The 23,120-nt window shown below is 41.3% G+C and overlaps 1 protein-coding gene across 3 annotated transcripts; it reads left to right on the forward strand.

Moving 5' to 3' along the window:
* Positions 1-406: 406 nt before the first annotated feature.
* Positions 407-22,891, forward strand: LOC112575308 (RYamide receptor-like). 3 transcript variants are annotated; one of them, XM_025257081.1, is made up of 3 exons: positions 407-702; positions 14,465-15,722; positions 18,161-22,891. In XM_025257081.1, the coding sequence occupies exons 2-3, from the start codon at positions 14,907-14,909 to the stop codon at positions 18,545-18,547; spliced, it is 1,203 nt and encodes a 400-aa protein (XP_025112866.1). In that variant the 5' UTR covers positions 407-702; positions 14,465-14,906; the 3' UTR covers positions 18,548-22,891. The 3 variants fall into 3 exon arrangements, with proteins under 3 accessions (XP_025112866.1, XP_025112869.1, XP_025112858.1); XM_025257084.1 differs by lacking the exon at positions 407-702 and adding an exon at positions 13,807-14,216; XM_025257073.1 differs by lacking the exon at positions 407-702 and having other exon boundaries at positions 13,807-15,722.
* The last annotated feature ends 229 nt before the right edge of the window (positions 22,892-23,120 follow it).

Consider the following 23,120-nt stretch of genomic DNA (forward strand, 5'->3'; position numbering starts at 1 on the left):
CGGAGACACACAACGACTGGACGGGAGGAAGGCTGACATCTGCGAGGCAGTTGAGTTAATTTTCTCAATTACTGCTTGTCCATCGACATCGACCAACGAGCAAGTCGACTCTTTTCATTTCCTCTCTCCGTCTCTTTCTCTCATTCTCTACGCTTCCTATCGCTATCTTTCATTCTTTCTTGCTTTCCGCATCTTTCACTTTCTCCCTCTTTCTCTGTATCTCATTTCTTGCTCTTGGCTCTTCTCTCTTGTTTTTCTGGCACTCTCGCTCTCTTTCGTCTCCTACCCCTTTCTATTTCTTCCTATTTCTCTCGTTCACTCATATTTCTAACCTCACATTGTCTACTTATGTGGTATGTGTGTATGTTTGTGTGAACACGCGTGTTTGCGTATTTTTGTGAGTTCTCAGTGTGTATGTGTGCTTGTGTGTGAATGTAAGTGTGTATGTGTGTGTGTGTTTGTCAGTCACTTTCCCACACTACCACAGAGAGTAATGGTGACAACAGCTGGCACTCACCCTTACAACCAGTTTCCGACCTGTTTATATTGTTGTGGCGACAAGGACTGGTTGTCCCACATGTAGTCCCCTCAGTATGACACACACACACAAGCTGGCTGCCATTTGTTGTGCTACAGCCTGGACCTGTGAAAGCCTTTTCTCTGTCAATCCTCAGTTGTCATTCAAAGAAATTCCACTTCAAGGTGAGTGAGATCCAGCCACACGGTTAGTGCCAGTCAGTGAGTAGCAGTGTTTTCTAGTCTGTTTGTTTGCGTGCGTACATGTGGGTGTTTGTTTGTTTGTCTGAGGTGTGCACGCGCATGCATGTGTGTTTGTTTGGTGGTTTTGAATGGTGTGTGTGTGTGGAGCATCTATGGTTATATATACGTGCATGTTTTTTTATGAGTAGCTTTGTGTGGGTGGTGTGTGTTTGTGTTCGCGCGCGCGTGCAAATATGATCGTGAGTGCAATGTAATATTTGAGCCTCTCCAAGCTGACACCATTCTAGTGAGAAATCAATTACACTCCACAAAAATATTTTTTTTAACTTTTATTTTCAAGTCTTGAGTATGACCTCTAGTTCTTTTTATTTTATTTCAGTTGAGAAATATGCACGTTTTAACCTGATGAGAAGCGCTTAAAATTTTTCGCGGTTTTAACCAGAAACTGCAAAATTTTTAAAGATTAAATCTTAAGTAATGTTTTTTTTATAGTAGTATTAAACTTTATTATTACTTGTTTGAGTCAAGACTCGTTCAAAGAGATTCTCTGCCTGTGGCATCTGTTTACATGGTTGACTGCGTTCCCGTGATATATTCTTAGTTGCTGGCTCTGCGTAAAACATTAATTCCTCCTCCCCTCTTCCTCTTCTCCCTCTTCCTCTCATCCATAGCGATCCCTATTGCGGTTATTGCGAGTAATGGAAGATCTCTGTCGAGATAGCCAATTCCTGCTCAACTTTTTTTCAATTTTCAATCTGTTACTTTAGAAACGAAAGAGTTTCTCTGATTAGAGAGCTCTCGTGAATGGAGCAGTCGATCAATGCCTGGGAAAAAAAATGGAGCTGCAGCAGATTCCACCACTTGGACATTTCCATAAATTAATAAATAAAAAGAAGAGAAGAAACAAAATGTCGGGGTTTTCTTACCAGACACCACACTCGTTTTGTCTCAAATAACTACCTGCCTAAGGTAAGCCAATAACCAAAGTGACGTCATCAACGTCATTTACCGTTTGACCACGTGACTTAACCACTGACGCGTACAGGATTAACTCCCCCTTGCTCATGTGGGACAGAGTTCTTTCCCATCTAGTTACAAATTTCGCATGACTGCGCGCCACAGGAAATGTTTCGTGAAACTCTTTCGTCGGGATGTCAGGGAGGATTGAGGATGTACAGAGTGGAGGAGAGATAAGAACGAATTGACGACACTCGGCACGTCCGTCCCTCTCGGTGCACACAGACCTTGTCCTTCAACCGGAAACCTCGTCACAGAGGGACAAAGACGGCGTTCATGCTTCGCATCATCATCCTAACCCCCGCATAAAATTAGGATTTTTTTAGTAAATAAAAACTTCATTATAAAGAAGCTTGATGTAGAGGGGAAGAGAGATAGCAGTCTCTACATTTAACCAGCCACCCGGCTGGAAGCTATCAAATTAACTGGAAGCCAAGTGGGTGCAAATTAACCCTTTAGCACAGACATGTAGGCAGACTCCACACAAAGTTATGTGACTGAAATTGCAGCTTAGTTAATTAGTTAGTTGAGATGCCGCTCATGTGAGAACTTGGATCATACGCCAGTCCATCCTAGACATTTCTAAAGGTCGGGAGTGTGACTACATTTTGTGGATAATGAGTTAGTATTCCCTTCTCTTGAGAAAAATGAACTTGTGCTAAGCTCACCCAGAAACTGAAAAAGTTTTTAACTTTTATAAACTTATTACTTTTATTTAGCGTGTCTGGCTGAACTTTCACATCAAGAGCAGTGTAGAAAGGCGGAGGCAGACAATCTTTCCGATTGAAGCGATAAGGTCGAGCAGAATTTTACCAGGAGCACCTTAACAATCTGGTAAAGAGAGTGAAGATAAAGCTCTCTCAAGAATTAAAAACAAACCGAGACTTTCATGGCGAACTTGTTGCTTCTTGTTTTGGCTGTGAACGATTGGATTCCTGTCTGGACGAGCTAAGACCACTCACAGAAACTACGACTTTTATGAAATTGCACGTAATGACCTCAAGCAAGATTAAACCGCCGTAAAAATCAAATCATCATTTGACAAATAAATGCTGACATTTCATTTTCGCTGATGTCGAAGGGATTTTCAATTCTGCAAAATCATGGCTCGCCAAAGGACTTACCTCCGGGCATGACTCTGTCACCTCTTCCCTCAGCTCACCCAGGCAACTCCCTGGGCTGGTTTGTCACTTACAATATTGAGGACGACCTGAAGGTTCTCGCGTTTGAATGTCGAAGCTTTTTGGGAATGAGGTGTTCTAATTCTCGGCTACATTGGAAGCTTCCTTAGATTACACGTGAACTTATTCGCATGATAAATTCTCGGAGTTAACATGCACTTTCAATATGTAAAAGTTTACTAAAACACTTGCTGGCAGTGTGCATGGGGATAGTGCGAGATCTTCTTCAGTGTTAACTTCTTTTTTTTTCTGCAGCCAGCCTCTCTACAGTTTTCTAGAAGCAACATTTCATGTTGGCCTGTGTGTGTGTGTAAAGGGAGATAAAGCACTCGTTGCTAAAATGGAACAGCAGAAGGGTTTCTGACAAAGGACAATGTTCTCTGGAGACAGTTCAACCTTGGTGTGAGGACCACTAGGACAAGAGATGTCAACAATGCACGCATCCCGCCTTTTCCTCGGACACAGTTTCCAGTATCCCATCTTTTTTGATAAGGCCAAATATAGAAGCAGTCATCTGCCACTCAGCACCACATCATCTAAAATCAAACATCAAGTCCGGGATAACTATTAAATAGCATCCCTGTCAGCAGACTCTCAAACAGAATTGTTTTTGTCAAGACAATACCTCCCTAGTAAAAGACTCTCTCGGGGCCTTAGGGCCGGACATTGCCTTCTGCACACCTGGCAGGTGGGTTTGTCAGGAAAGGTAAACTGCGACAAATGTTGATGAGTGTGCTGCACTCTTCACGTGTGACAATAAACCACTTCCAGTTCATTGCCCTTACGGTTACCTGGACTCTTTGCCTTTTTTTAACCTTGTTTGCACTGTATAGACTTCTCTTGCACTCTGTATTTGATTAATTGCATTTGTGATCTTACTGCTACTCATTAAGCACGTTCTCTCAGACTGCACACACACACACACACAGACCACCACACAAACACACACACACACACACTCTGATAGATAGCAAGCGGTCGGGTCCATTCTAGACCCAACGAGCGGGAGGAACAAGCCCTTCTCGTCTTCTCATAAAAATGGCGACAACGTGATCTGATTACAAATGAGATTAAAACAGAAAACCTTGCTGCACTTAAGAGGCTGTCATTGCGAGCTCTGTGTCAGGGCCAGAGATTGCACTAGGAAACGAGGTCTGTCATTTGCTGTCATTTTGCTAAGCTCTCATCTTGCGAACACCGGCAACTTTTGAGGTCTGCTTCAAAATATCCGTCTTCTGGACAGCCGATAGCCAATGCCTTGATATCAAAGTCAACAGCCAGCTTGTTTTCCCAGCAAATTTGTTTTTGCATGAGCTTCGCGTGAACACTAATGCAAAAAAAAAAAGATAATATCAGAACTGAGTCTGCTGCCCGTATAAAAACATCATTCGCTAAACCGGAACTGATTGAAAGTCAAGAAAAAAAGCTTGCTTAGAGCCTTGGAGGATGTCCCCCTATACTCTTCGTCTAAAGGACCAGTGCAATTTATTTATAACTTTCCACTAAATCTCATTTTAAATATTTTCCTGAATCTCAGTGAATCCCTCCTTCTGTTATCGAAATATAAGCCTGCAAACATCAACAGGCACAAAAAGAGTCCACAAACGCAAAAATCAAGACTGTACTTAAATATGTGAGGGCCTCAGGAACATAGATAAAATAGGATGTGTCTGTGTACAAGTGTGACGTCAGGATTTTGACTTATTTTGTGCACGGTATTTTTAGGCGTGTAGCTCGCAAAATGGAAGGAGTGTATTGAGCTAAATTTTGAGAAAGAGTACCTTGCACTAAGACTTATCTCATCTTTATGTGCACCACACTAGTCCTTTAAAGAATAACTACACAAAAATATTTTTTAAGCAAAAAATCTGTTTGCTCATCCTGCAGGCTGAATCATTTGGTCTCTAAAATGTAGGTCAGCGCCGCTGGAGAGGCAGCTGCATGCCAATGTAGCAAAAATAAACTCTTCTGAAACGGAAACTATGAGTTCGCAGTATCCTCCTTGGTGGCCCAGTTAGGCGCCAGCTTTTCTGGAGGCATTGTGGGTCACAGCAGTCGAATGTTTTGAGTTCTACTTCAGGTCCGCCCTCGTAATGGACGACATTTATCAACGTCTTCATACACCACCTGATGTCCATCATCGTCTTCCTTTTGTTTGAATGTCCGGTCTTCAAAGTCAGCTCGTGTGTTTTTGCAGTTAAGATGGTCACATTTTTTTTAATTGACTGAAAAGAAGATTTCGAGAAAAATTGGTGAAGTAAACAATTAGGAAGGCAAGAAAGATTTTTGAAGGTATAAAAATATTTAGTTTCAAAATAAATGTCCAACAAAACGACATTTTAGTTTTAATATGTGGTTGATACGTTGAGTTTTCTTTTATAACTGTCTAATTAACGTTTATTTCATATCATATATATATATATAACCGACATCTGCTAATCATCTGTCTTTTTTTTAAAATCTTTGAACCTATGTTCATGACACATTTTTCCAATGCATTTATAATTTAGTTGTCAAACGCATTTATTCCTTAAGTATGAAAGCATTTATTATTTATTTTGTGAATAATTAGTTTTAGCATTTTTAGAAAGTTGACAATATCTTCCAGTTATATGAAGCAATAACTACTTCCTCCTCTGATCTGAAGCAGACAACCGGAAGTTGCCCTGTGAGAAAGAAAGATTAGACGAGGAGGTTAGGAGTTGTTTGACAGCTGCCCAACAGTATTTATTTATCTCCCCCTTCACTAAAACCAAGTGAAACAACTGTCAGCCTAAACAAGTTAAGGAAGGGATGGTAAGAATAAATCAAATAAAACAAATACAGGGCTTTAGTGGTTCTCTAAATTGAAGAAGCAAATACAAGAAGTACAGTTGTAATAGTTCTCACAACTCAGACATTGTGTGTTCGTTACTTAGCTGAATAAACTTGAGTCAGATGAATTGGCAAATGGAAAGTTTATAAAAATATCACAGTCGGGTTCGAGGGATAAAATAATCCAGGATGTTCCCAGCTAGTGTGTAATGTCTGTCAGAATAATTCTAGACTCTATCAGCACTTCTATGCCCTTAGCTGGTGCTGTTTGGTTTATTAGTAGCATGGACCTTTACCTGACCATGGACCAGGAGGATTATAGTGTGTGTGTGTGTGTGTCTGTGTGTACGCGTGAATGCATATCCTTCGCAAGTGTGTAAGCCTTACACACCTACAAGCATGAATAATACTTTTAAATGTGTCTGGCTGAACTTTTACACAACTGAAAATTCATAATGACAGAGTTAGACTTCCTTTCAGTCCGGTTTTCTTTGTCTGCCTTCCTCCTGTCCCCATTAGTTCCTCCTCCGCACATCCGTCCTCAGCGCTCGTCACCGCACGTCTGCTCGCTTCCTCCGGTTACCCCACGTCCTGCTCCCATAACTCCCTGCGCGTGTCAAGCATCCAAGACACAACAAACACGGGTATTGAACGCACCCTGAATGAAGATAGCAGAGGAAGCAGTAATGAGGGCAAAACATCCTTCTGAATTTTTGTGCATGATGTCAACTTTTTTTGTGTCAAACCGTTTGTTAGGCTGTCAGCCAGGATTGATATGTTTATCTGGCTGTCTGACTTTCTGTCTTGATTACTGGAATCTTTTAATTTTTTATGTTTTAAATTTTGTAAATTTCTCTCTTCTTTCTTTCCTATTTTTTCTCTCCCTCCTCCCCTACGTCTCTCCTTCTCTCTGAGAAATGTGTTCCTTTCTGTACGAGTCTCGGCACATACCTGCTGCATCAATGCCCGTTTCCTGTACCAGAACATAAACCAGTGTCTCGACTACTTGATTTCCGCTTTCTATTTTAGTAATCTCACGAGCCAACGTCACAAACCTGTCAGGCGCTTCCGTCCGGCCTGGAAATGACATCGACTTCTTGTGCACCAGTCCGTTAAGAAACCGTCCGAGGTGGACACGACAGGCAAGTCGCAGCCGCAGATCGAAGCCATCGACTGTGTCATGCAGATCAGGGATATTGCAGGATTCTGCCCAGCAACCCGCGCCCCTCCTGTGAGGGCCAGCCCCTGCATCCACAACCATCTTTGTTCTGAGCGATGATCATGGGACGTACTTTTGCCGTGTCTCTTCAGGAATGTGAGAAGGGGGAGTTCTGAAATTTCAGGATGGATAAGGGATGATGGCAGTGTGGTGACACCGCTATGAAAGATAGAGAGAGAATATTCTGTCACAAGAATTTCGGAAAAAGCCGTATACGGACTTGAACAGTTTGAGAATGAGAGGCTTGTACAACACGTCCCTAACTTCATTGCTAACAAATTAGCATCCTCTTAAATTATTCAAGAAATATTGGTAGTTTCGCGGACTGTTATCCTCAACGATTTCACCTACACCACGCGATGTGTTGTGAGCATGCGCCCAGACTGCTAGTCCGACGGAAGTAGATTCTGACGTCAGAATGAAGAAAGTGCAATATGCGGATGAACAGTTTGAGAACCAGACCTGGAGCAGGTTCGTCTGACACCATGAAAGTCTCGCCTGTAACCAGTGACACCTGCTGTATCTGAGACGAGAATCTCGCGAGCAAGAGTCGGCCATCACACTCTCGGGAAGAGGGTTTGTGTGACAAGAAGACGATTGAGCCTTTCTGCCCCAGCAACTCCAGCACAGAGTTCATGGAATTGGCTTCCATCTTCCGTTTGGAGAACTCCTGCCTTGTAAACTTCGTTTGTCTCAAAGCTGATCTTGGGCGAGAATTTCAATCCCGACATTTGTCGTTCAGGAAGAATGATAGATATTCATTCTCTGTCCTCTTTCACACCGTTCATCCACTGGACTGCTCACCTCTCTCAATATCAGCCCTTCTATTTTCATGTAAATATATCCACACATACATAATAGGGATTCTTAGGTGCTGAACGTCTACTGAAAAATCGACAGTTAACCAAACAATAAAGAAACAAACACAAGCAAACGAATAACACCATGGCAGACATAAATGAAATTCATAAGAGAAGATGAGGGCTTGAGGAGATAGCGAAAGAGATCGTTGGATTAAGAAAGTTATTTCTTAAATGTAAATATCTAACTGCAAAAGTTTTTAACAGTTTTAAAGTGACAGCGAATGATAAAAAAAAAAATCTCTATAACAAAACAAATAACAAAAACTTCTGAACGAATTAAAAGATGGAGAAGGAAAGAAGAATGATGGTTAAGTGCAGGTTGGAGGGTCGGGGAGGACTAGGCGACTGCACTGACATTTAATCTACCCCACCTCATTTCATCACCCGTCACATGACGAGCTACAGAGGGTGGATGTCGAGATGGGGAGTCGGGTACCTGTCATGGCGGCGCAGTCTCTGGGTCGTTTTGCGATCGTCTGTCTCTTGTCGTCGAAATGACATTCTCCTTCGGCCAGCAATCTCGTAATGCCACGTCGGGGGCTCGGGGCTGCGAGATTTCCTCGGCTTGACTGGTTCTTGACACTTCTGCTTCGGGGGGACATCTCGCTAATCTAGGTAACTCCATTCCACCCATCTCAGGTCCCCTTTCTCAGTCCATTTTATGTCCCTCGTATACTTGCCCTCAGTAATAGAGTACAGGACTTGTTCTTCCACCCTCGTCACTCAGTACTTCGAAGGACAGTTGCAGTTAGAGATAGTGCCAATGAAAGATCATAAACCTACATTAAATTTTCTTTTTTAATCCAATCCTTATCCTGCAAGTAAGTGGAGAGTAAATAGTGGAAAGTCCTGAGGGGTTTCTATTCCGATGCCGGTATAACCAGTTTAAGATATCTTATTATTGTCTGAGTGAGGTTTTATCGACATGCAAGGTCTGTTTATAACTGTTGCTTTGGGTTCTGACATTTTCCAAATGAGAAAGAAAGCTGAGTGTAAATCAGATTACGGCTTATTTCACATCTGTTCTTCTTGCTCTCTTCTTTTGTCTTATTCGTCTCCTTCTCATGTTCTGTACCTCCTGTTCCTCTACTTCTCCTTCTCTCTCTTCTTTTTTCTACTCGTTCTCCCTTCCTCCTCTTCTTTTCTTCTTTTTCTCTTTAGTATTTTCATCTTCTTTTTCTTTTCTTTTGAATCTTCTTAACTTTCCTAAGTATTTCTCTTCTCGTCTTCGTCTCCTTCATTTACTTTTCTTTCTTACTTCCTCTTCTACTTCTACTCATTTTTCACTTCTCTCTTTTTTCCTTCTTTTCTTGTCCTTTACTTCTCCTCCTTTTTTTCCTCTTCTCATTTTTCTACTACTCTTCTTCTCTTTATACTTCTTTTTCTTCTTTCTTTCTCTTTCTTTAGAATAGGAGTTAAACATTACACATTTATTTCTTTGTTCCTCTGAAGGAAACCCACAACATTCTCGTGATAACCATCACGATATCATAAAGGTATAACCACGTCGTGAACCCTGACCTTTGCATGCACGAGAAATAATGACCACGTGTTATGGAATCTGCTGCACATAAACTCCCACTGACCGAAACAAATAAAACATCGCCTCAAGAGTTATCTTGGCAATTTCCTTTCTTGCCACCAGATATGAATAAAGCATATCTCTTGTGATGCCATTGCAGTATCATGTGAGTCCCACGGTAGTATTATGTTTGCATCTGTCATCAACAGTCATTGCTTGAGGACGGCGAGGCCACTGGAGACGAGAACGAGTGCAGACAGGGGTGTGTGAGGAAGAGAAGGAGGAGTAAAGCCGAAAGAAGAAAAAAAAGGGAAGGATAAGAGGTGGAGGGGGGAAGTGAATTAACCAGTGAATAGCTCAGGCTGTTCCCTGTAGCTGTGGCTGTGAAGTGAATCTTCTTTTGTCTGGCGCAATTCCTGACCCAATCTCTCCACGTGTTCTCGTTTAATGAGAGGAATGAAGCCCTGTCTGTCGGTTGTTGGCTATTTTGGCTGTAACCTGGAGGTAGGCTGAAGGGCCGGGGTATCTAGAAGCCTTGTCTAACCCTCGTCATGCCTTCTGGGGGACTTGAAATATTCCAGGAAACCCTTTGATTTCAAAACAGGACATGATTGCTGTTGAGTGGATTTTCATTAAGTTAATAATCTATTCAAGCTGTTGGAGGTCATGGTTCACAGAAACCTCACACAAGCACTCAACTTGAACTATAAAAATGTCAAAATCAACAGATTTTCTTTTTCTTTATATCGGACTTTAGGCTAACAATGGTTTAGAGAGCATAACCAAACCCTGCTCCTAAGATTGAAATTCTATTAAGCACTGATGAAGCGATGCATCAAATTCTTGCAGGCTGTCAGTCATCTAATTTATCTGATGTTTCTGTCGACTTAGTCAAAATCCTCGGCACCCGGTATTTTGCAGGTATCTGAATATCACGTGATCCTTGATGTCCTTTGATCAAACCTATTTCCTCTGGTATTTGCGGACTGTTGAGCTTGGCAGTTTCAAAACATAATTAACATCTAGCTAATTGTCAGCTAGCCATAAAAGCTGTAGCTTAACTGTGTTTATTTTTCAACACACCAATGCGGAGAGAAAGGAGGCTCATTCATATCAGTTTGCAAACAAGCAGTTGACATTGTGTCCACAACAAAGCAGTGTCCATGTCCTGCCCGAAGACCACACCTCGGTGACAAAAGGACAGACACCGAGATTTCAGGCTATTTATTTGGTTATCTTTTAAAAGCCGTTGTATCTTATTTTACCTGAACGTGAAGTGTGAAGTGTGAAAGATCGGTTAACAGGTTCCTATTGTGCTCAACTTCTTGTGTGAAATGGTTGGCCGGTTTGTACAAACGGACAGCAGACAGAATGACAAAGACATAAAAATTTGTATCAGTAATTGAAGTTTGCTGAACTGTTTAACGCTCGTTCCTTTGATTTTTTTTTTTTTCACCCACACAACTGATGAAGGCAATATGCACAGATAAATAAACACAGAAATAACCGAATGCAAAAGTCCAGTTAACTTCGTAGACAGTAATGGCGCCTTTTCCAGCTGAGTTCTGTTTGTGAAGAGTTTTGCATAAAGTGTCTTAAAAAGACAGAAAAGAATCGAGATTCGTTGCTAACAATTCCTAAAAAGAAAGAGAAAGATGCCGAAAAGTTCAGGATGCGGGTGTTTTTATTGATGTAGAAACTGAATAGGAGAGTGGCTGTAGGGGTGAGAGGAGGCACAGCCTGGGGTCAGAGTCATGAAGGGGGCGTAACCTGTGGCTGTAGTCATGAAGCAGAGGTAACCTTACCTCAGGATAAGCTACAGACTGGAAGCTTTGCGTATCCCTGTAACTGTACTCAGGGGCAGATTTACAAGATCAGGTGATAATCCAGCGGTCCCAGTCTTGCTTTTGGTCCACATTGATGGCTGCGGAGAAGGAAAGGAGCTTGCTGTGGCTGGATGTATTAAATACTGGTTGAAGGAAGCCCAGGGTGCGGATGTATCTCCGGCTCATAACTACCACGCCGAGAGATAGTATTCTCGGTTTAGGAGCAGAAGATTATCGGTTTTAGACTCATCCGGAAATATGCTTTTTCGTGGAATTTGACTGCACATGGAAAAGAATGATTACAGTACTCAACACAATATTTCTCATCTCTGGTTATTTCTGCGGCGGTCTGAGAGTCCAGGACTATTTTAAGTAGCGGATGTTACCAGCCAGGGGGAAAAAGGTCAAATGCATTCTGTTTCCGTTTATGAACCAGATATATTACATGGAAGATTTTCGAAACGTTGCTATATAACATTTTATCCGTATATAAAACACATATTTTTTCCGTATAATATTTTTAGTATTGTCAGTCCGACTTTTGAGATTCCTGGGATTCATCTTCATTCGGGTTACATTCATGCTAATGAAAGTTTGGACATGATGAGCCGGTTAAGTTGCCACAGAAATATTTCTTCTTCTTGGCATTACAACTTGTGGACATTTTTATTTTTGTTTGTTTTTGTTTGTTTGTTTGTTTGTTTGTTTGTTTGTTTGTTTGTTTGTTTGTTTGTTTGTTGTTTGTTTTGACGTGTGGGGTTTTTCGCCTAAAGAAGATGTAATTACTTATTTGTGGTGCCTTACTAAACTTGAAATTGCAACAATACGATTTTCGCTATCATGTAAGACCTGAAATGTTTTTGAAAATTTCATTACAAACAATAAGATAATACTATTACCAGTATTTTAAAACTAATATAAGTCTTTTAACTTAAAACTTTTGTTACTTTAGGAGAGGTGAGAAAAAAACCCGATAGCCTTCTCCTTTCTTTATTCTCTGGCTGTTCTTCGCGCTCGCGTGATATTGCATACGATCTGTCTTCCCCTCCACCAACACTGAATCTAGTTAATCATGCGAGCCTTTGGTGCTTCCCCTGAGGTATGAGAAATGATGTTCTTATACTGCACAAGAAGTGTATCGTGAGAGAATGGAGCCGTCCACAGATCCATTATTACTGAGGTCCATTCCTGCTCACGGAAGCTCGCGCCATCGTGGACAAGCCGGTCCTTCCATCGACACGTCCTGTCTGTCTGACATTTCACTACATCCTGTAGACATTCAAACTTTATGTAAAATATAAACCTTGCCTCTTCTTGCAAAATAAAAATCGCTGCTAAGAAATATTACCGTTACTGTTCAACTAATTCAGATAGAAAAAACGCATTTTCTATTAAGAGATTTCAATCTGTTTTCTCACAAATCAGTAAAACAAAATAACACGTCCTTTCAGCACTTATTATTTATTTATTTGATTTCGGTGCAGATGGGTTACCATGATCCTCGCCTGTCCTTCATATCTAGCATCTTTGTGAATGGAATCCTTAAGGCCAAGCAGATCATTAACTAGGTTTGGTTTGCCAGCTGATAATGTGGAAACAGGGATTGACGAGTAATATAAGAATAGAAAGACATTAATTCTGCTCAACTGCTTAGCTATGAAATTTATTTAACAGAGGAACCTCAATCTGGGAGAAAGCAACAGGAATAGACTAGCTTTTTCTTATTAGCGAGACAAAGTTTGCTTGTGATAGTAGATGATATCGATGACATCTCGAAATTTCTGTTTTGTAAGAAAACAAGAAAAGCGTACACTGATGAAAACCTTTTTATCTTTATTCATCCCATTCACAGTGAAACATAAATAAAATGTGTATACAACATATAACCATAAGCAAATGCAGGCACACTCTAAAGTACTATGCACCTGATAGTTTCTGAAATATGTATCACACACATGACATTGACATTTTAAAAAGCTTAGACTTTTATCAGCTTATACTTTCTAATGGAGGAATGTCGAGGTCTTATGTTTTTTTATTTATAGATAGAAAAGTGTATAGGTAGCTCATAAATACCGAAACTTACACCCATCATTTTCATAAACTTTTTTTCCATTTCTAATGCCTTTTACATCTTTTATAGCTTCTTATTTATTAAAACTTATATACTAGTTTATTTTTTGCTCCTCGAGCAGCAGTGATTTTTTTTTCACGTTTGAAGAAATTTTGGAACGCATGGAATGAATCTGCGAGGTATTTACAATGCCCTAGAAAAGGATTAAACTTTGTTTAGGGTGTGACTAAAACTAATTCTCCAATTATATATTTTTTTCTATCAGATTCATAAGATTAATCATTAAATGCCTCTATTTCCTAAATCGCATAAAATTTTGAGTTTCTTTATCCCTTGAAAAATGCACAAAATTGTTTATCTTAACACCTTCAATTCTAATTTTTCAAATACTCTGCAGATCATCCTGCCATGCTTAGGTTTATGTGTATTTTTTCCGTTGAGTTTTTTTACGATTACACTTTCCTGTTCTTTGTCAGTTCCTTATTTACTTCGCTTCCTCTTCTTACAGGAAGCTTGTTTGTCAGAAGCGCCTTTTATCTACATTAGAAGGTTTCAAAATAGCCAGTCGCTAATTTTAAAGTTTAGAGCAATCAGAAGAAATAGCCTGAGTAGTATCTAGAAAACCTGATTGTCCATAATGAAGTAGGCAGCCAAGCTCTCCCTCTCTTGTCCCCGCGGCTACGACACATCCGTCTTGCGCACGCATCTGGTCAACGTGCAGTTCCGCCTTCACCTGCCTGCAGCCTGGCGCGTGCAGCACATCGCTACACCGCGTGCAGCACATCCCCACACCGACTTTTTGTCGGGCCTCCTGGCTGTACTCACAGAACTTAATTCTGAGCACGCGCACGAAACCGAAAAAAATAAATAAACAAGTTAGCCCGGCGGTGTGAAAAGATGCCCACGTTCTCCTCCATTTGTCCCTGACATCAATGTGCTTCACGTGCAGCTTGCCACGTGAATCCATTGGACGTTGCCACGTGACGTGATATTACGTTCCTTTTTCTACGGGATGTTACGTTGATGTTGCTATGTAACGAGTTATGTCGGTGTTGCTAATTACTTTCATGTTTAAGGACTGATGAATAAGAGACAGGCATGGACACACACACACACACACACGTACGCACATGCACAAGTATTCGTGCACGAACAGAAGAGCGCGTGTCAATCGTTGAAGTTGTTGATGTCCGACTCACTCCCACATCTTCTTGTGTCCATTTTGCAGATGCAGCAGTTTGTGGGAACCTAGGCGACAACCTCGCAAGTAGCAAAAAGAAATCTTCGATTATTAAATTACTAAAGCATATTAGCCTTCACCCGACCGGAACCCGTGCTCGCCATTCAGGTGACTATTATGGACAAGCGTTTTCCTCTTGTTGTTGCACTGACTGCCAAGATGCACCGAACCATTCCAACAGACAAATCAATTTTCATTTCCAAACACGTGCCGGCTGTTGCCGCGGGCATGACCACAACAATGGCTTTTGTGTGCGGTTACAAGGCTAAATAAAAGCTACGGAGGTTATCTTTCGCAAAGAACGTTTGCACCTAAAAATGAAATCCTCCCACCTGGTGAGGTCGCGAGGTCAGTTTTTGCAAGCGTTGATGATGTGAAGCAGCAGCCTGTTGGAATCAAACAACTTTCCCCCGACCCCTGTCCTGCAGCTATGGACTACAGCCACCGCATCACTTCCTCAGCCTCGAACCTCACCACACTGTCCATGAACCAACTGTCCAAAGCTGCTGTTGATGCAGCAGACGCCATGGCCAAAGGTGTTGCCACAGCTGACGCAGCGGCAGACGCACAGAAGGCGGAGCCGCCGCAGCAACCCGTGTACGTCACGGTCATCGTCGTACTGATGTACACGCTCATCATCATCGTCGCCGTGGGCGGTAACGTCCTCGTCTGTTACATCATCCTGTCCCGCGCCACCATGAGGACCGTGACCAACCTGTTCCTCCTCAACCTGGCCGTCAGCGACATCATGAAGGCCGTCATCTGCAACCCCTTCACCTTCGTGGCCAACCTCATCCTGCTGTACTGGCCGTTCGGAGAGTTTATGTGTCCGTTTGTCACCTACGTCCAAGTGGTGGCTGTGTTTCTAAGTGCCTTTACGCTTGTGGCCATCAGCTTGGATCGCTTCGTGGCGATCGTGTACCCGCTGCGACCCAAGATGACCCGGCGCTTCTTTCTCAAGATCGTGCTCTTCATCTGGTTCCTGTCGCTGGCCGTGCCGCTGCCAACAGCCATCATCTCCAGGGTGGAGTACCCGGACAACGTGACAGCCATGTGCTGGGAGGGGTGGGCGCGCGACTCTGACAAATACATCTACAGTGCCATCATCATGATGCTGCAGTACTTCATCCCGCTCGTCATCATCACCATCACCAGCGCCAAGATTGGCTACATCATCTGGCTCAAGAAGACGCCTGGGGAGGCAGAACGAGACAGGGACCGGCGTATGGCCAGCTCCAAGAGACGGGTGAGTGCTAGGGTGTCAATTGGTTGAACGGGTGTGAGTGAGTGAGTGGCTGGCTTGTTGTCAGAACTCGATTGGTCACTTGATGAGTGACTGGAGAAGTCATAGTCTTTCAAAAATACCTAAAATATTGAGTATTCTACTCGGTGGTGCTCATGGAAACTGACTTAGCGCTAAAAATGTTCTGTGCATGTGAAGGCAACCTGAGAGATTATGTAGGATCGATGTCAGATACCTTTTTCTCTTTTATCTGTTCTTTCTCTCTGTTCATCTCTCTCTCACTCACACACACACTATTCACTTTCTCCCCATTATTCCCCCACGCTACCCCTCCACCCGACAACAGAGAAGAGGTGCTATTGAGGAGGAGGATGGTGAACCCTGACCTTTATCTCCTTGAGACTGATTGCACGTGCACACTCACATTTCTCTACTCCACGTGCATGTGATTACCACAGCCATAAAATCACAAGAACAGTTCAAGCAACTGTCAATGGACCGATTCTCATTCCCTTCAGACACATTTCAATACATTTTCAGGTCTTTAACCCCTTCTACACGTGCCACTGATATGAACTACACCTTTGTACTATTCTTCACCAACTTCTTTGCTTACAAATACAACAATTCGATCATTGAATTCTCTACTATCCAAAGAAAATTCCAGAACGCAGTTAAGAGTTTTCTTGTAACACAAAGACGAAAGGAGACCAAACCTCTTGTCTCAGACGGAGGTGAAGCCATCTGCACGTCCTCAGCCTGTCTCTATATCCTGTCACGAACCTGACGCCCAAGAAGCCAATATTGCCGCCTGCTCAATATCGTCGCCGCCTCGATGTCTGTCGTCTGCTTGCCCGCCGAGCCTCCTTGCGTGCGGAGGGCTACTCCCTCCCAGTGTCACCGGAAGCGGGCAACGGCTCTTCTTATGAATGTCCTCCTTCTGATGAAAAAAAAAAAACCCACGCCCTGTTTCCTTCAGTGTGAATCACCCTCTCTTGTCTCCTCTATTGGTCGTCCTCTTCCGTCTGTCGGTCTCGTTCTACCTTGTCCAGTTTTTTTGGTGTGGATCATCCTTGTCTGTCGCTGTCCTTTGTCTCTGAAGGTGTTGGATGTTTTATATTATTGCTTTCTGTGTGGGTCTCCATCTTGTATTTCATTTACTTTGTCTCCATCTCCTCTCTGTTGCCAAAAATGTACACATATTAAAGTAACCTTCCGATCTTACAGTCGTGATGGAGGTGGGAGAGTGCTCCCTTACCTTTTGTGAGGGAGGTGCCCATCTCTTCTTCCTCGCTGCCACACTTTAAAAAGTGTGTAAGTGTAATGGAATATTGAGAACAGAAGCCCATGATGAAAACGGAGACACATTTATGAGGTGAAGCTGACAGAAAATCATCTCAAACTATGGAAAGTGTAGACGAACATTAAGAAGAATAGCCCAAGCTGGAATTGAAGACTTTCCATAAATTTCGATAGTTTTTGTCAGATTTAAGCATAAAAAGATAAAAATCGACCTACATACTTACAAATGTATTGCTCTTATTTCAGAAACACAGAATATCTATCGATTTTCATCCTATGCCCATCAGAGATTCATCAAATAACCTTAGTTATTGCAGAGGATGTTGATCAAGCATCAAAGGCAAAGCTCTGCAGCACGAGGATTGACAAGGAATAATGAAGCACTCAGTGATCAAGCACAACGAATAAAACAACTGATTTCCGTGACACTAGGAAATGTCGCCAGCAAATGTTTGGCATTAAATTCTTGGAATTGTTGGCTGTTGGACAACCGCGAGTTGTTTAACTACCAAGCACACCTTAATGTCCATTTGAAGAGATCACTTGTGCCTTAACGGCTATTCTCATCAAATATTAACTCAGTCTATGGCCCTCAAGAAGGAAGCTTTGATTCAGTTTATTTATGTTGCTTCATTACAGAGTTGGGTTTTTCAGTCCTGTGTGTGATGTGAGAGAATTTTTTGTTGACAATGTCCATGAAGACTAGTGGATTCAGATCCATGTGCTTACTTTCTCTTTTTATTAGTCTCGCTTCGAGTAAAAACTTTAATTGAAAAAAAATTGTAATTTAAATTTATTTCTTATTTAATCTTCAGCTTAAGAAAAGAGGGCATCATATCTTCCTTATCTCATTTTCTCAGTCTGCTTATCAGGATAGATAAAACCCTTCCACAACGACGATTGTTAGAGACACACCATGACGGTGTTACAATTGAAAAAATGGTTTATTTGCTAGTCCTGTCTATTAGTGTTATCGCAGTTGGTAAGGACCTCTTGGCAACCAGTTGTTTTCATCTGCAGCCAGATAGAAGCATTTGGCAATGGCAGTATTCTGCTCTACTGTCTGAATCTGTTACATAACAAGAAACTATAAAATTTGAAGCACTATGATGTCTTCATTACCCTTCTTTTGTGGACAGATCATGAAGATGATCATCGTGGTGGTGGTGATCTACACCGTCTGCTGGCTGCCTCTACACGTCATCACCTTGGCTGGCGACCTGGATCCTTCCTTCTACAGCCGGCCTCACATGAACATTATCTGGCTGTGTGCTCACTGGCTGGCCATGAGCCACTCGTGCTACAACCCCTTCGTGTACTTCTGGATGAACGCGCGGTTCCGCAACAGTTTCAAGAAGGTGCTCAACCTCTGCCACCTCATCAAGATGGCGCCGGATGATGACGTCCTCTTCCGGGCAGTGTCCTGCGACGGGGAGATGTCCAGCACCCAGACCGGATCCTGTCGGTCCGGCAAGAGAATCTCTACGTACAACGGTCGCTGTCTGCACCCGCAGTACCGCTTGTGACCTCGGCTTGGTGTGTCAGGAGTTATCTGTTGTTGTCACGAGTTAATGAGGCTGTCATAATTCCACTGCCAGTGTCATGAGTTAACTGCACTGTCATGAGCTAACCGCGGATAAAAGGAGTCAACTACTGCTGTCACTATTTATCTGCGGTTGAGTTGATGCACACTTGATGCCGAGGTCTTGCTGGTCAAAGGAGAGAGAGAGAAAAATAAATTTCGGAGTGAACAAAGTGCACGAGAAATGTACAGGACTGTAAAGGGTGATGAACTCGAAAAGTATTATGAGTGGTTGTGAACGTGCGTGTGAACTGCCGTCTGTTTGTGCGGAACTCTCGTGTGCTTTCTGGAAACAAGAGATATTTTAGATGGTGTTCCGAGGATGACGGGAGTGAAATTATATTCCAATCTGGTTTGACTCTTTTGAGTCCCGCATCTTCCTATATAATTTTGCATCCCATTAAAAGAACACATCTGAAATTTTAAAGATACTTAAGCTTAGTGTTATCTCTTTAAATCTGTGTACTGAATATTCTGAATAAGATATAAAAAAAAACAGTATAATTTGTTTCTAAACAGTTTCACTCAAATTTGCAGAGATGCTCATCAAAGGGTTGTCATAAATATTATTCGAAATTGATGTTATGTTTATCATACGTAAGCGTGAAATTGAAATGGTTGTGTCTTAGGGATTATTAATAAACAGCCCCCAAAAACTCATTGTCCAATTAACATTCTAGTAAGAATAGAACCTACTGACAAATCCGGTTCCTTACATTCACCACACCAGGACATCATTTCTATTTTTAGACGTTGTTACACCTTCGTACAAGTAATCACCCAGCAGGGTGCGCCACATTCCCCACCTGGACCAATTTTTTATTATACTACTCATACCTTCTTTATACATTGCGACTCAATTCAATCTCAAGACAATATTAAAGAAAGAGTTCTGCCTTTGCACTCCTGATACCGATTACAGTATATGAAATTTAAAAGTTTTACACAGTAGTTTGTTATTTTACATACTGAAAATATTTATATACTTATAAAAACTCCTATTGTTTTCCGATAAGCGCTTCACGTTGAAGTTGATGTAGACTTCCCCGGTTATTTATTTATTATGTATATTTTCTAACATAATTTATACCAAACTTGCCTACAACTTGCGATTGTAAACTCTGACAAGACAAAGGAAGAGAATCAGGCAGGGAAAGAAATGGTTGGCCTCAAAGCAAAAGGTTTGCTCGAATCCTTTAAAAGCTCAGTACAGCTAGGTCATTAGCCGAGGATAAACAATAACATTAATCATTCTGTTGAATGCCTCTCGTGCCACAGGTGATGGTAAGGATATCTTAAAGCAAACATCGTTATTGCTAGATGATATTCCTCTTATAAGTTTGCCGGCTTCTCTGCTCCTTCATACAACTTCTGATGATGAACATGCAAGTGGCTGTCCTTAAACATGTTAACAGTTTCGTGAATTAAGTTGCTGATTTGACTGCAAGAAAGCTTGCTTGTTTAATTTGATTTTTGAAACACATTTTACTGGGCAAAGCCTAGTGGTTAGTGTGTTCGACTTTTAAAACTTAATTTTCTTGCTTTCTTTCTTAGGCACCCATGATATTTCTTCATTTTTCTTCCTCAGCTTGTTCTAGTCTCCGAAGCGCAAAGAATGATTTATCATTATGATTTATCATTTATGATTATATTACCAGTAAATTAATTTATCGAGATACATTTAGCACAGCTTGTTTGATTTGATATGTGCTCTATCCACCCCCTTTCCATTCGAGATAGTTGATGATTCTGGTCTCTTATTGCGTTTATATTCATCTTAAAAGTTATCTCGCAAATTTAAGGAAGGACCGAAACTTTGGCTGCCTGTGGATTTTGTTTTGTAAACAACATTCTCACAAAGACATGATTGTAGTTTCGTTCAGTCTTATCTTCAGAGCAAATTTCACGCAATGTCCTGAAAATCCTTTTACCTCTGTGCTTTGAAAAAAATATTTATCTCGTTCTGGACTGCTTCATGAGGTTTGTCTGCACTTACATGATTGATCAGGAAACCGTTAGAAGTCTTAAAGTCTTCATTTGTGAAGTCTTTGTCCATTGGGTTAGGATAATATTTACAGATATGCATTTATTTCGTTAAAGAAACTAATTGGCGCAGGAAGTGAGGGACTGACAAGAGGTGAGATATACAGTGAAAGAAAGAGAAGTAGAGGGGGAGGAATGGCGATAGAAAATAGTTGTTGGAAGTGTAACAATTTTGAAGTATTGTTTCTGCATGGCATGGAAATAAAAAAATTCCTTACATGATCTGTTTTCCCGGTGGAAGACCACTTGCCGATCTCATATTTATCTTGCCGATGATATATCTATCGTTTGCTCATAAACAGTAAGTAAAATGTGAAACAACTTACTGAGTTGGTTTGTCTTCTGCTGCTCATTTAGCAATTTTGTCCTGTTTGATCACTCCCTAGCCATTCATTTGTTTGATTGTAGATAATGTTTCAGTTGGGGCCGTACTCATGAACCAGAGTTACCTATTTATTACACACGTTTATACTTAACTCAGGTCTGTCCGCTTCCCATTGTCCCAGCAGTCTGAAAAAAAACCACTCAGTTCCAGCGGTCCACAAGTAGTAAAATATATATTTTTAAAATTTGTCTTTCCAGGAAAGTAAATGTTCAAGTCATGTAACTCTGCAGACTTAATTCCACTTTCGCATGCAATAGTTACTTCCCTTGGATGATTGAATTTAAATAAAAAGTGAAAAGTTCGCGAAAGTACTTGTAGTATATTTTTAGTACCCGACTAGAGTTAGGGTGTGAGAACCTCATGAATACATCAAACTGCCTGACATGTTCACTTTTCTCAAAATGACGAAACACTTGAGAGACGTATAAAAAAAAAGTAAAAAGGAACAATCTATCACAAAATTGTTAAAAGAGTAAAAAGTTTAAAATAAAATAAATAAATTTGTAAACACATTTTTATTTAAAATGTACTTAAAAGGGTAAATGTTTCACTGTTTTTAAGAGTACTCCTCACATTTTTTATATTTTAAGTTATATGTATTAAGACAATTCCGACGGTAACTCTGTTTGATCATGTGGGCCCGTCATTCACCTACGCGTATACGTGTGTATAAGTGTGTGCGTACGTGCGTGGTTATGCGTATGTGTTTACATGTGTGTGAGTGTGCGTTTGGTTGATGACCGTTTATGGCAGGCAAATGGTCAACGAATGGTCAGTTTTGTGTTTGTACAACCTGCGTTAGCCACCCACCTAAATTTAATTAATTTTTCGTAATTGTTAATTAATGATCTCGCCGGAACGTGGTGCAATCACGAAGAACAGTGTCATCAAAGTTCCAGGTGTCGCAAGTAGTATTTTTCTCTTTCGTCGTGGATGTGCGCTAACTTCAAAACGCATTTCCGCCATTTTGAATTTCACTTCTTCAAACAGATCACACACTTGTCTATATGGTGGGTTGTTTGTTTGTCTGTTCGTTCGTTCGTTTGTTTGTTTGTTTTTTGTTTGGTTGGGGGTTTTTTGTTTGCTTTCTTTCTTTTTCTTCTTTTTTTTTCTTTTTTTTTTTTTTGTCATAGAATCAACATCGGTTCCCCCCCACCACCACCACCACCACTTCACCTCCTTGTTTTCATAGACCAGTGAAAGGGAGATTTGAAACCAACGTTTGTTTAAATCAAACAGTCGGGAACCAATCAATGACACGGAGTGTTTGTGAGTGACGTCCTGTCTCGCGAGACACACCACGTGATGGGACACGTGACCTGATGTGTCCACTGTGTAAGTACAAGCGGCCCTCTTAGGCAGTTATTGCGTTAACAGTTACGGACCCTCGGCGCAGCGGAGTCTCTGTTCTGTTGACGTATGATGTACAATTAATGTTGTCATTTTATAACAAATTGCTGTGTGCTCGCATTTTCCTTTTATTCCGCCTCGTCAGCCTCTCCTGTCAGAACTCTGTTATGTTGATACTGTTAAGTGTGCCACAGGAGGGTGAATGTCAGTTACTTTACTACATCTCATTGGATCACAATCTACTGCTCTTGACCGTGTGTGTAATTCATGCATGATAAATCAAAGTCTGGTGGTTGATACACGTTGAACACTGCCTGCAGTATATGATGTACATGGCTCAAGAATTTGTGTCTGATCATGTGTCCCACTGAGTGCGAGAGAAAGAGAGACAGAGAGAGACAGTTAATATGTGTGCAGGACTGAATGTTTGCGTTATGTGAAAAACGAAACTGTAATCATGTTCGTAAGGTCCCATTTTTGTTTTAATGTTGAATGATGGTGTACATTAAAAGCGCCTCTACAGAAATCAAATGACTTGTAACTTTATTATTTTTATTGGATTTCGTGAAAGAGGAAATAATCTGCTGCTACAATAATGATGATGATGATGATGATGATGATGATGATGATGATGATGATGATGATGATGATGATGATGATGATGATGATGATGATGATGATGATGATGATGATGATGATGATGATGATGATGATGATGATGATTCTAAAATACTGCATA

The sequence above is a fragment of the Pomacea canaliculata genome, linkage group LG1 (assembly GCF_003073045.1).
Source record: "Pomacea canaliculata isolate SZHN2017 linkage group LG1, ASM307304v1, whole genome shotgun sequence".
Classification (NCBI taxonomy): domain Eukaryota; kingdom Metazoa; phylum Mollusca; class Gastropoda; order Architaenioglossa; family Ampullariidae; genus Pomacea; species Pomacea canaliculata.